Source organism: Pieris rapae, chromosome 22 (genome assembly GCF_905147795.1).
Source record: "Pieris rapae chromosome 22, ilPieRapa1.1, whole genome shotgun sequence".
Classification (NCBI taxonomy): domain Eukaryota; kingdom Metazoa; phylum Arthropoda; class Insecta; order Lepidoptera; family Pieridae; genus Pieris; species Pieris rapae.
The window spans coordinates 6,115,550-6,129,117 of NC_059530.1; the positions used below are offsets into that span (position 1 = coordinate 6,115,550).

A 13,568-nucleotide genomic window follows, 5' to 3' on the forward strand; every position below is an offset into this window, starting at 1 on the left:
TCTTGCTTCCTTCATAATAAAACTTTAATAAAGCAAACCAATACTATAATTACTACTTATCTTACTTACGGATGGTCGACGGTACTTTGTCTGTACTGGTTTTATAAACTATATTAAACATAAATTTCTTTGTAGTAGAAAGAACATTTTGACATTAATAAATAACATAAAAAACACCATTATTGTTTTTTAACGAAATCGTATTGATCCTTAACTTGTTCAGTGAAACGTACCTATACAAATATTATTTCCCTTGTAAAATAAATATTTTAGTTCTCCTGGTCTGGTCATGAATAAAATGAAAAATAAATCAGTGGCGCAGCAACCTATTTAGGTCTTGGCCTCAGATTTCTGAATCTGTTTAATGATCATTTTTAAATCTAATAGGCAAGTAGGTGATCAGCCTCCAGTGCCTGACACACGTCGGCGACTTTTTGGGTCTAAAACATGTCGGCTTCCTCACGATGTTTTCCTTCACCGTTCGAGCAAATGTTAAATGCGGACATAGAAAGAAAGCCCGGTATCGAACTTACGACCTCAGGTATGAGAGTCGCACGCTGAAGCCACTAGACTTATAATATTATTACTACTTATCCTACGTATGGACGGTCTTAATTCGTGCCGTCGTCCATACAGGTTTTAAAGCTTGTTATTAGTAGATCCCTATTGATTTAAAAAAACTGTATGGTGTTTAATTGTATGTAATGTGCTTATGAAATCGTATTGATCGTTAATTTGTTCAGTGAAACGTAAACAAGTATTCTTTGCTAAGTAAAATAAATATTACAAATGAAAGCTTACTGTGTTTGCAACTTCCGTTCAGCAACTTTTAAATATAATAAACGCGGCTAGATAAAATAATTTTTAATGAACTCAATTTGTGTAAGTCTATTAAGGTAGATCGAAAGGAAACTTTTCCAATAACGCGGGGTCGAGTTTTCCGGCGTGGAAAATCGAGCGATTTATAGATCTTAATTAGAAGTTTATTACCTTAGTTTTTTCTATAAACACCTGTCTTTTAATAAGTTGATTTAACTGTTCGGAAATTTTGTCCTATGTAAAGAGGTTCTTATCTCCAAAGTTTTTGAAAGTTGAATATCTATTGGATATTTTCACGCTTGACCCATTGTTCGCGCTAATTATTCTGAATCTTTTCTTAACACGGAGAGTCATAAGGCTGCTATGGGTACGCTAGAAAAGGAATAAAGGAAAATATGGAAAGGATGTATGGACTGTTATTCCTTTTTTAACTTTAGTTTTATCACTCAAAGCATTTATCTTTCTCAACACACGTGAATATTTAGTATAAAGCCACGTTTATAAATGACTTAATAAAATGTTAACATCGTTGAGAGGAAAATATATTTTCCTTATTTATTTATTTATTTCCAGTAAATTTTCCTATCTTTACAGTTACAACTAATGCGATAGAATTCCATTATATTACCCACACCAACTAACCTACATACAAACATTAAAAAATTAAACTTAAATTCCTAAATCTTATAACTAACAATATAGCAAGCAACTCTTGTGAACTCAGCCAGCGTACAAACAAATAGGTCCACCTCAATGGAAATTTTGTTAATGATCTGTATTGCTCGCGTGAGTGGCGCTTTGCTAACCAAGTTGGAATGTGCGCTAGGTACATCCAAAAGCTTAGACGTAAGCCTCAGGTTTCTACTTGGTACCCGTAGACCCAGTCTCGTAAGTATTTTAAATATATAAACTGTCACAGCTAACTCTCTTCTGAGGCGTAGCTGGTTGTACCCCACCATACCCAGAACAAACAGGGTCGGGTACATAAGCGGCTACAAGGGATACACTCCATACAGTCTCTTGTAGAGGTAGCGAGTAAATTTATTTTGTACTCGCTCTAACATGAGACTGTATTTAGCCTCATATGGGGCCCACACCATTGCGTTGCACTCCAAGTGACTTCTCACTAGCGCGTTGTGTAAGATTTTGATCGCACCGATGTTCTCAAAGCCACAAGCTGTTCTTAATACGAACCCCAGATTTCTGTAGGCCTTTTTGCATACCATCTCTACATGTCGCGCGAAACCAAGATTCGTATCAAAATAAACTCCCAAATCCTTGACCTCTGAGACTTGAGCCAACGTTAGCCCACTAATGGTATAATTGTACCGAGTGATTTATGTAAAAGATAACGCGTCAAAAGAAGTAAAACTTAAAAAACTAAAGTGTTGACAATCTAGCTAACTTCAGAGTGTCGGTATTTTGTGACGGTGTGCGTACACATCTTAAAAATTTACTTTCATCATTTTTTCCTAATGCGCCAAAAGAAAGTTAACAAAACTAAAATATTGACTATAGCTAACTACAGGGTGTCGGTTTTTTATGACGGTGTTCGTGCGCATCGTAAAAATTCCTTTCATTTTTCTCTCATTTTCACGATAGATGAAATATGTCAAACCTGTTTCTGATATAAATAAAGTTTTAATTATTAAATATTGAATCTACAAAACAAGACCATACTGTAAACAATAAAAAAGGACACATGAAAAAGGTTTCTTAAAAAATATTAAAATTAGAAATATAGAACATGTCAGAAATTGCAAACGACTACATTGTCGAATCGTAAAAGGCTATTCAGAGAAACGTCAGCCAAACAGCAATTTTCTGATATCTAATCCAAAAGACATCGCAAGTACTCGTTAAATTAAGTTACTACAGCGAAAAGCGGGACAATTTCGATTCTCATAGAATTTAAATGAGCTTTTTATTCAAACACAAGTGGAAGGTACACTAACAGACTGTTTCACTCCATTGCGACAGAAACGTATTAGATGTTATGTAAGTCTTACCTGTATTATCTTTTACTGGATACATTATGGATACGAATTCTCGATAAGCAAGGTTGCGTATATATTTATTGAAGTTCACATCATTATATCTAGAGTGTCTAAAAATATTAAATAAATCAGTGGCACTACAACTTCTTTAGGTCTTGACCAAAGTATTCTGAATCTATTTCATGATCAATTTCATAAATCTAATAGCAAGTAGGTAATCAGCCTCCAGTGCCTGACACACGTCGAGTTTTTAGGTCTACGGTATGTCGGTTTCCTCACGATGTTTTCCGTTCGAGCAAATGTTAAATGCGCACATAGAAGAAACTCCATTGGTGCACACCCGGGGATCGAACTTACGACCTCTGGTATGAGAGACGCACGCTTAAGCCACTAGGCAACACTACTCAAGAGTAGAGTATCTAAAGCTATATTTTAAAAAATATTACTTTTCCAATTTAATATTTCATTAGCTTAATGTTTGACTATAATTTAAAATGTTTTGTTAGGAACTGCCCTCTTTATATATTTGAGTTTTATATAGTCTGAAGGTTCATTAAAATATAAATTTCGAGGATACAATTACAATTTCGTACTCTCTGGAGGAATCCAAGTAACATTGAAGCAAGCCAAAAGGAAACGTGGCCAAAACAAACCTGGTAACGAAGCATCATTGCAGATGTGAAGGAGGCTGTGGAATGAAATTTAGAGAGCCCAGATCGATCAGATTCTCACTTGAGGGACTTTCAGTCAAAGGTTTCGTTATTAAAACAACCAGCAAAGGAATTAGAAGTTATTATTTAATTAAATAAATTACACTTTTGAAGCCGGAACTTTAACAATAATTCGATAGATTTATAAAACTAATCTACAAATTATACATTGATATGATTTTCTAAATTCATTTTAAGTTTTGCTACATTATTACTTATCAATACATAGTTGGGAATACTCAATACATTTTATTACGCGCTGAATAATCTATCCGAAAATATGTCTTACTTTAAGAGGCCGTTACATTTCTATTATCTATGGAATTACCTAAATCAACTACGTAATACAGACTATATTATTATTATCTATCATAAGCAGGTTACGTCTGTACAAAATATACAAAGTCTTCTACAGTTTTATTAATATTGTGTCCATGTTTTCGCTGAAACAAAAAAAAACATGTTTTATTTCATATTTATACATAAACAGGTTCAGAGACTTCTTTCTGTATACAATCACTATATAGCGATATTTTTCTTCTTATTATTATTTTTTTGATTTAGCAAACTAATAGTGAATAAATAATTATATTTTTACACGTTGAAATATTGTTATTACCTTTATAATGCATATTTCTGTTCATACTAGGACACGTCTTTCCAGGATACTGAAATAAACAAAAGTGCGATAAATCTCCAACTTCCAATATATTTTGCCGCGTATTTGTGTACGCGTAGTCGACTGATAAGTTTAATTTTTCTTTCTAGAATTTTCCTTTATTTTACCAGGGGACTGGACCTGACGTTAAGTGATACCATCGCCCATGGACGCTTTCAATGGCAAAGGGCTTGCTAACGCGTTACTAGCCTTCAAGGTTGCTCTTTTCTTGAAAGGCTCTTAGTCGAATTGGCTCGACAATATAAATATATAAAAAAAATCTGCGTTTTCCGCACAAGACATGCGACAAAATTGCTATCTAATATTGTAATATGTACTAAACGAATACATTAATTAACCAATAGCGAGCATTTTGTCTCGATCTCTCTTTCTCTTAATCGGTCTCAATCGCTCTCTCCCTTTTCTTCGACAAAAACGCTGCATATCTCCGTGATGTTTCATTATAAAAAATTACCTTCATGCCTAAAGAAGTTTCACTTCAATAATAATTAATTGCAATTCAATAATATTATTCATACCTTGCTCAAGTCAAAGTCGATGTTGGTCCTCACAGCCCGATGGTGTAAAGGCTGTGGTGGGCGGAAGTTGTTCCCGAGGGGAGCTTTCGGGTGCCGAGCGTCACCTTGCATCAAACGCCTCAGGCCATGCAACTAGGGTCAAAGCTCCGTGTAAGTCATAATAATATTCATAAAGTCATTCGTAAAAGCGAATGCTACGTGTTCGTTAATAATAGAATGATTATTTTAAGAAATTATTAATGATTGCGGAATATACAATATCCCGTAAGATTTGAGAAGCTGTCAAAAATTGAAAGGCTGGCAACGCACTTGCATGCCTTCTGTGTCCATGGACGGCGGAATCAAATAACAACAGAAGTCCCTCTTGCCCGTTTGCCATATAAAAAAAAAACAAAATTCGACTGTAGTATCGACAAAAAATATTTTTTTTCATTCGCAATTATAAATCGCATAACATCTAATATTTATTAGGCATTGAACATTTTTATTTTGTTTAGTTTTAATGACCTTTATTAAAAAGTTACAAATCGAGGTATGAACAACACGAGATTACACAAATTTTAAGTCATCACGGCCAAAATAATTGCGAGCCCACTGGCAATCTGAGTGTTTATGGGCGGCGGTTATTACTTAACATCAGGTGAGTGCCCCTATTACATAAAGAAACGAATCAGTCCCATCACCGCTTCTGTGAATTAATGTGCTTTTGTTTAATACGTTTCGTAGATTTATTGGGAACGAGGTCATTCGAGGTCAAAGAAGACTGTTTTACGTATATGACAGTGAAGGGAGACAACCTGTAAAATCTAAAGAATAAGTTTTTTTGAAAATTGCATTTTCTCATATTTTATATTAAGTTTTTTATGTGATTACTAGCGGATCCGACAGACGTTGTCCTGTCTACACGTCTTTAATTTCAAAATTTCAATTTTTAATAAGCCATTTTGATGAAAATTATTATTCAAATGTTATGACAATATCTAACGATCCAGCACATGGTCACACACGATATAACACAATGATAACAAAACTTTTTTTTAATTTCGGGACAGACTAAAATTAAAATTCGAATATTATTTAAAATTTGACACTGCGATGGTAGCGCCGTCTGTCGGATCCAATGTAAAACATTCCAAAATCAACAACAACTAATAAATTGAAAATTAATTAAAAAAACATTGTCCAGCGGACAAAATTGTGAATCTAAACCATTCCCAGATCCCCTTGAACACACACACAAAAAATTTCGTCTAAATCGGTCCAGTCGTTTAGGAGGAGTTCAGTCACATACACACGCACACAAGAAATATATATATTAAGATATTTAATTATAATAAAAAATTTTTTTTCAATATGGTTGAAATTTTGTGTATATAATGTATATAGCTGTCCAAGATTGTATGTCGTTCACTCAAATCAGTGCCGATGTAAGTCAAACCATGATGGCCCATTTTTGTGTTTGTATTTATTTTATACAAATATATTTAAACACGTACGCACTTACACCTAGTTTAATATTATATACTTCGTCCACCGGGTATCTTGGTAATATAGAGCTATTTGCATAGTCACAAGTATATAACTTCTAAACTGAATTCCATTTTAAAGTACAATAGCACAATTTGGAATTGAAAATTCTGTTTGTATAGCGGGCGAGATTAACGGCCCCAGCGCACGCTACCGCTATCTGCGACCCATCGCCATTTCCACATAACACCGATTCCGATTATAGACACCTAAAGGCGAAGTTTGAGATTGTAAAACCATCACTGCCATTCGCAAATTGCGTTTCGAGTTAAGACTCATTTTCACGTACAACTTGGAACAATATTGTAGGAAAGTTTTTGATAATTTGAAGTTATTGTTCACGCGCGAGATTGGATTGTTTTTAAATTTAATATTTTTAGTGTTTTGACTTGTGATGTGGTAATTGTTTAAGTAACAAAGTAAAACATTATGATTATGCATATAGCTCACGTAGTTTTAGCTGTCACTGTCAATGTCATATATAATAATTGTAAGTCAATGTTAAATTATGTTTAAATAATTATAAGTTTACAATAATACATAACTTTAATCCGTTAAAAAAGTGTTTTCTTTAAACATCTGGATAATCAATCCCGTTGTAACCTCAGGGATGAGTCGGAAGCGAACTCTACAAAATAGTTTTTCAAAAATCGAACACAAGAGGAACGAACGAGCGGATCGAAACAAACACAGAAGCAACGAAGCGGTTTAAAAACTTTACTAGCACTTAATTTCCCCAACAAACGGAAAACATAAACAATGATTTATAATACCAACCATACAACGCTACTTTAACTTTTAACACGTACATAATTCACGGAGTCTTTGTCTAAGGGACGCGAGGAGTTTATTGTTACAACAAAACGGCCTGAAACCATGACTTAAGGCCACAATCTAATGTAATAATAATAATAAAGTCTTTATTCATTTTAATGTAGGTTCTATTATATGTTTTGGATTTTCAAATAAAACTATATTAATTTATGAGCAGTGTTTTAATGTGCGACTCTCATCCATGGGTAGGTTCAATATCCGGCTGTGAACACCTACGGTATATGTGCACTTTTTCTGGTTGATCAAATTTTGACAAAGTAGATCTTTTTTTTTATAGAACAGGGGTCAAACGGGCAGGAGGTTCACCTGAAGTGAGTCGCCGCCCATGGACACTCAATGCAAGAGGGCTCGCGAATGCGTGCTTTAAAATCTCCAATAACACAACTCGATTTAATTTGGGACGTTTCTATTATTAAATATTTATGGATGGTACGATACGTGTCAACGCAGAGGCAAACACATGATCACTCGCCCGTATGCTGGAGGAAAATATAGTGATGAGACCGACACTGGTTGATCATCAACTTTCTTATTAGAGGAGCACATACAGAAACGTGCCGCATAGACTAAAAAGTTGGTAATATATATTATGTAGGTTTTATTACTTTTTAAGTTTTATATATCTATGGAGTTAAAGGTAAAAGGGTTGATGATTCGTGACGAGGCCGAGTTGATCAATCACAAAACGCGTTAGACATGCTGCATTAGAGTGGTAAAACTTCCCAGGCATATTCGAAACAGGTCCACTGCTATTATTTCCAGTATCTGAGATCACATTCTTATCACTGTATATTAAAAAGAAAGCAGTCCGAAATTTACAGTAATATCTAATTTACAGTCTCCGCACTGCTGAGTCCACAAACACGCCCTGGATGCGACCGCGAGGGGAACGCTCTTTGCATCTCTATATCTTGTCTGGTACGATCTGATAAAAGCCTTTTGAGAACGCGCTTGAAGATATAGTCCTATTTCAATCTAATTTATACAGCTAATCCATTAACGCTATTAATAGTATTAAAATTTTTACGTACAGACGCAGCGCATTCTTCTAAAACTCTTCAAGGTACACAACGAGTATAGAAAATGTTTTATAGTACAAAATTATTTTTATATATATGTATGAATCTGTTTTTAAGAACAGGTGGCAGACGTGAAGAAGCTCAACTGATTTTAAGTGATAATGCCAGTTGGCAAGTGCGTAACCGGCCTCTTAAACAAAAGCACAAAAGTGTTTGTGATTGTCGTTTCTATCAAAATAAGTATCAATATATCGTGATTCATCGAACATTAAGCTTTGTGTTTTATAAAATTTGATTTGATTCAGCAATTGTGTGTTAAAATATTTTGTACTGGGTGCGCCATCAATGACTTTCATTACCCATGAATTTATGTACTACCATATGATTAAAAAGTAATAGATGGCGCACCCTATATAATAGTTAGTATTCAGATTATATTTCAGGTTCATTCTTCTTATATTTCAAGTCAAAATTTTAATAACATTTTCGTTCCACGTTGGGGACTTCAATGAACAAAGCGATTTCATTTATGTATTTAAAAACAACTGTACAATTGTTTTATGGGTACATAAAAATTATTCAGATTTAAAACACCCTTGAGAAATTTGCAATTTTAAATTAGCGTGTTTATATGAGCAGTGCTATTCTTAATTTAAAATTAACTGAGTTCTTGTTTATGAATATTACCGGTAGGCTTACGCTCACGTGAGCTTTGAACGACTTTTCAGTATAATTTAAAGCACCGTTTGTAGCAGTGAATTTTGAGTTAAGGGCAAAGGATTTTTTTGCACAAACCGTTAAGCGCTTAACCGCAAACCGCTTTGAAAACGTAACGTTTTATTCATGAAAATAAAATTGCAATACCAATTCACCAATTCTTTTTTTAAATCTCGTTTTTTTTTAATATCAGTTTCTTATCATGTTACCTTCAGTCTTCTTTCTTTACTCACTGTTTGATAAAACAAAAATGAGACTGCGTACTTCTATGTACCTACATAAGCCTACAAAAGTGTTATTATTATTTTTAATACAAATAAATACATGGAAACCATTGCACCTTATTCAATATACTTTGTTAGGTATTGTTTTTTCGAATATGTGTATGATGCATATAATACAATATTAAATTGCTTATTTATGATTACTTTCTTTTTTCTTGAAATTTGAAAATTCTTTACCCGGCTTGATTACTCTCAAACACGGAAATTGATGAATTTTGCGTTAGTGTATTATTTGTTACTCATTCGCAGTTATCGCATAACAGTAGCGGTTTAACCGCAGTGCGTTTTCGTGTTGCGCTTGACGTTAAAATTTTCAAGCCATTTTGATGTTTCAATAGGTTTTATGTTTTAATGGTGGTTCTGCCAGGTTATACCTACATATTATAATTTAAACTTATCCATATACATTTATTTTTTATTGCGTATTAATTCAGAAATTTCATTAAATTCATGAAAGTCGGTTTATTTAATTTGTCCATAAAGGTTATAATTCATAGCTTTCCTAATAATTCTTGTTGAAATTTTTATTTTTAATGCTAAAATATCCAATCAAATACATATAATCTTTTGAAACTGAGAAACCATAAGCTACAATCATTGAAAAGTACTCCGGTTGGTAAGTTCTTGGCAAAGAGATTAATCACGATATCACAAAGTGAGAGATAAGAGTTTGATAACGACATTAATAGATGCTAATGTGGAAGTTAATAAAATAGTCACAGGGAGGGACTTTTGTACACGAAGGCATCTTTTAGCTGTGTAACGCAAGATTTTTGTATGGTCATACGATGGCTTTAATTTTACTCTGTAATCTTTTGACCACAAAACTAGGACAGTCGAATGATACAAACAAACAAATTAACGAATATACTTGCAAAAATATATAAAACTTTGCCGTCCTTACAACATGCGCACAACCAGTATAATTGTCCTGATATTTCAGACTAGTCCCGTAGTGAACACACATACAGACATTTACCCTGTATTAAAAACTGATAGTATATAAAAGACATATTACTGAAGATTTTCAAAATTGTTTCTCTAAAAATATATATATATAAAATATGTGTCAGCTGACAACAGGAGTCATCGACAGAGCACAGGAGGACCCGATGCAGCTGTAAGCAAATAAATGGCGGGAGGATGCACAGGATAGGCAGCTCTTGAATTTACAGGTTGCATTGTAATACATTTTTTGGGTTGCAGTGACGGGGTAAGTGTATTATTATTTAATGATTATTTTTATCTCACCTGTTGCTTTGTTATGTAAATTGGTTTGTTAATAACAACCCAGGTGACAGTTTCGTAGCACGCAGGCGCGGTGGTAGACCCATCATACGTCATATAATAGTCTGTATCAGGAAGCAGTCCGCGTACCGAAAGACGATTCACTGGCATTTCAGCACCTGTACGAATAATAATAAAACTTGATACATGACATAAATATAGGTGTGACAATATTAATCTAACTACACATGGTGCATCTTTAAAATATTTACGAAAACCTAGTTCATTGCAAACAAAAGTCGTATACGACCTTCAGTATCCGTAAATGTTTGAGTATGTGTGTTTATGTGTGTGTGCGTATTATACGCTCAGTATCACATATTTATTACGAATATATGGAGTACAGAGTAGAATGGATTATATACATATTTGGCTGTTATCTGTGTGGACATTACTGTCATTGAAATTTAATGTGACTAGTGAATAGTTTTTTTATAGAACAGAGGGCAAACGGGCTAGATACTCACCTGATGTTAAGTGATACCGGGAGGTGTTATGTGGTCCCCACTACATTATTAATATTTCTATTAACCTAATTACTATTTCTTTTAACAATCTGTTTACGATATAAGTTAAGATTAATGAGCTTGTTCGACTCAATGTATCCCTATTCTTAAACGACAAAACCCAAACCTTTAAGTATCAAGTTACTATTTCTTTTAACCATCTGTTTACGCCCATGGATACTGTGAGAGGGCTCGGGAGTGCGTTGCCGGCCTTTTAAGAAATGGTTTAAAGTATCTTACAGCTAACATCATTATTGTAAAACAAAACAGATTACATAGATAAACAATATATATGTATATATATATGACATAAAACAAGAAAGTACATTAATAACAAAAAAATAATGTATTTTAAATAATATAATTAATTAAATTTAAGCTATGTTTTTATAACGGTATTACAGAATTTGTCCCAGAAAATGAAAAAGCGTAGATATTATTATTGAAGTTTAATATAGAAGGTTACATAATATAAATAATAATAAATTAATAAAAAAGTCTTTATTCATTTAAGTACATTTTCTTTTCTAAGTGTAAGATTTGGAAACCCTTTTAAGTAAAAAATACCTGTGTCAGGGTTCCCAACTCTTCCATAAACAAACTTAATTACTGACTTAATATAATAATAGTTATAAGATATAAACTAACCTCCATATTTGATATTTTCCAATTCCTCCGTTAAGACTCTAAGCTCTGGATTTGATAAGTCACCAAGCTAAAAATTTAAATTTAATTTAATTTACTTTCTTCCTTTACACAGTATTACCGAGGGAAATCTGGCCTTTATGATATGTAAACTAATACACAAATCAATATCAAACAAAGTTATAAAGAAAATATTCGACAATTAATAATTTTAAATATTTATAAAAAATGAAGGATTATGGGTCGTTTATCAAAGAAACGATAGTAATTAGCACAAATATAACTTTTATTTGGTAAGAAGATGAATGACAGCAAGAACACTTAGTTACAATCAAACTTCATATAATATAGTGTTGCCACCTAGTTAAATTTTCAAAAACTATTTTACTTAAATTGCTCAATACTCCCACTAAAATTTAAACTAGGTACAAATATAAAAAAAAAATAAACTCCTACTGAAATTAGAGTTGTGAAAAGAAAAACAAAATGTGATCTCTTAAATAGATAAAAGCTTGAGTTGGTAACGCTTTAGTTAACATATCTGCTAATTGACTGTTACTAGGAATATAATTTAGTTTAATTACACCCAACTCAACCTTTTCCCTTATAAAATTAAATTTCACATCTATGTGTTTGGTTTTCTTATGATAAACAGGATTGCTAATTAACTTAATTGCACTCTGATTATCAACATACAATGGAACAGATGTAATATTTTCACCTAAATCTAATAATAATTGCTGTAACCATAATATCTCTTTTGCAGCTTCACAAGCAGCTACAAATTCTGCTTCAGTTGTGGAGAGAGCAGTAGTCTTCTGTTTCTGGCTACACCATGTTATAGGTCCCCCATTCATATTAAAAATATAACCTGTAGTAGACTTACGCGTGTCTACATCACCTGCAAAATCTGAATCCGAATAGCCAGTGAGATCACTACTTTCTCCATAACATATACATAAATCTTTAGTATTTATTAGGTATCTAATAACACGTTTAATTGCATTTACATGTTGTTGACTTGGATCGTTTACATATCTACTCAAAACATTTATAGCAAAAGAAATGTCAGGCCTTGAAACAGAGCTCAAAAATAACAAGGACCCTATAGCTTCTCTGTATGGAAAATTAATAATATTTTCATCCATTTTCTTTGAAATAACAACATTTACATCTGCAGGGGTACTGGCAGGATTTGAATCACTCATACAAAACTTCTCTATTAATTTTTCAATGTAATCTCTTTGATAAATACAGATACAATTATTTACTCTCTCTATTTCCATTCCCACAAAATATTTCAATTTTAATTCTTTTATTTTAAATGTTTGTTTCAAATATTCTATAACTCTTTTAATCATTGAGGAACTGGAAGAGACTACAAGTGCATCATCAACATAAATTATTATGAATACTTTCACCCCATTGAAAATACCTACATAAACACAACTGTCAGCCTGAGATTGCACAAAACCATATTTTATTAAAAACTCAGTGAATCTTCTATTCCAACAACGAGACGCCTGTTTAAGTCCATACAGTGATTTATTAAGTTTTAGGATACAATCATTTTTAAATGAAATTCCTTCTGGTACTTCTATAAAAATATTCTCTTCCAAATACCCGTACAAAAAAGCAGTCTTTACATCAAACTGTTGAATTTCTAAATTATATTTAGCTGCAATAGAAAGGATAATTCTTATAGAGTCATATCTCGTTGTTGGAGAGAATATTTCTTGATAGTCAATATCTTTTATTTGATTAAATCCGCGTGCACATAAACGAGCTTTAAACCGTTTTACCTGATCATTTTCATCCTTTTTTATAGCAAAAACCCACTTTGTAGTAAGCGTACGTTGACCAGACCTCTCTACTGGAGTCCAAGTATTATTCTCTTCATGTGCAAGCAATTCTTCATCAATAGCTTTCAACCAGTCGTTTCTTTGTGGACTTTTCATTGCTTCAGCATACGTTTGTGGCAGTGACAGTTCAATTAGGTTTGCTTCAAAACGTCTATTAATCCTTG

At 33.0% G+C, this 13,568-nt stretch overlaps 1 protein-coding gene across 1 annotated transcript in view; it reads right to left on the reverse strand.

The window, feature by feature from the left end:
* Window positions 1–3,631: 3,631 nt before the first annotated feature.
* The window catches only part of LOC110998522 (carbonic anhydrase-related protein 10), a 47,629-nt gene continuing 37,692 nt past the window's right edge, over window positions 3,632–13,568 (reverse strand). The window contains exons 7-11 of the mRNA XM_045633152.1: window positions 11,546–11,612; window positions 10,356–10,510; window positions 4,724–4,855; window positions 4,146–4,194; window positions 3,632–3,969 (exon numbers count right to left, since the gene is read on the reverse strand). Coding sequence (XP_045489108.1) covers window positions 3,947–3,969; window positions 4,146–4,194; window positions 4,724–4,855; window positions 10,356–10,510; window positions 11,546–11,612 — 426 coding nt within the window. The 3' untranslated portion in view covers window positions 3,632–3,946. The remainder of the gene's footprint in view (window positions 3,970–4,145; window positions 4,195–4,723; window positions 4,856–10,355; window positions 10,511–11,545; window positions 11,613–13,568) is intronic.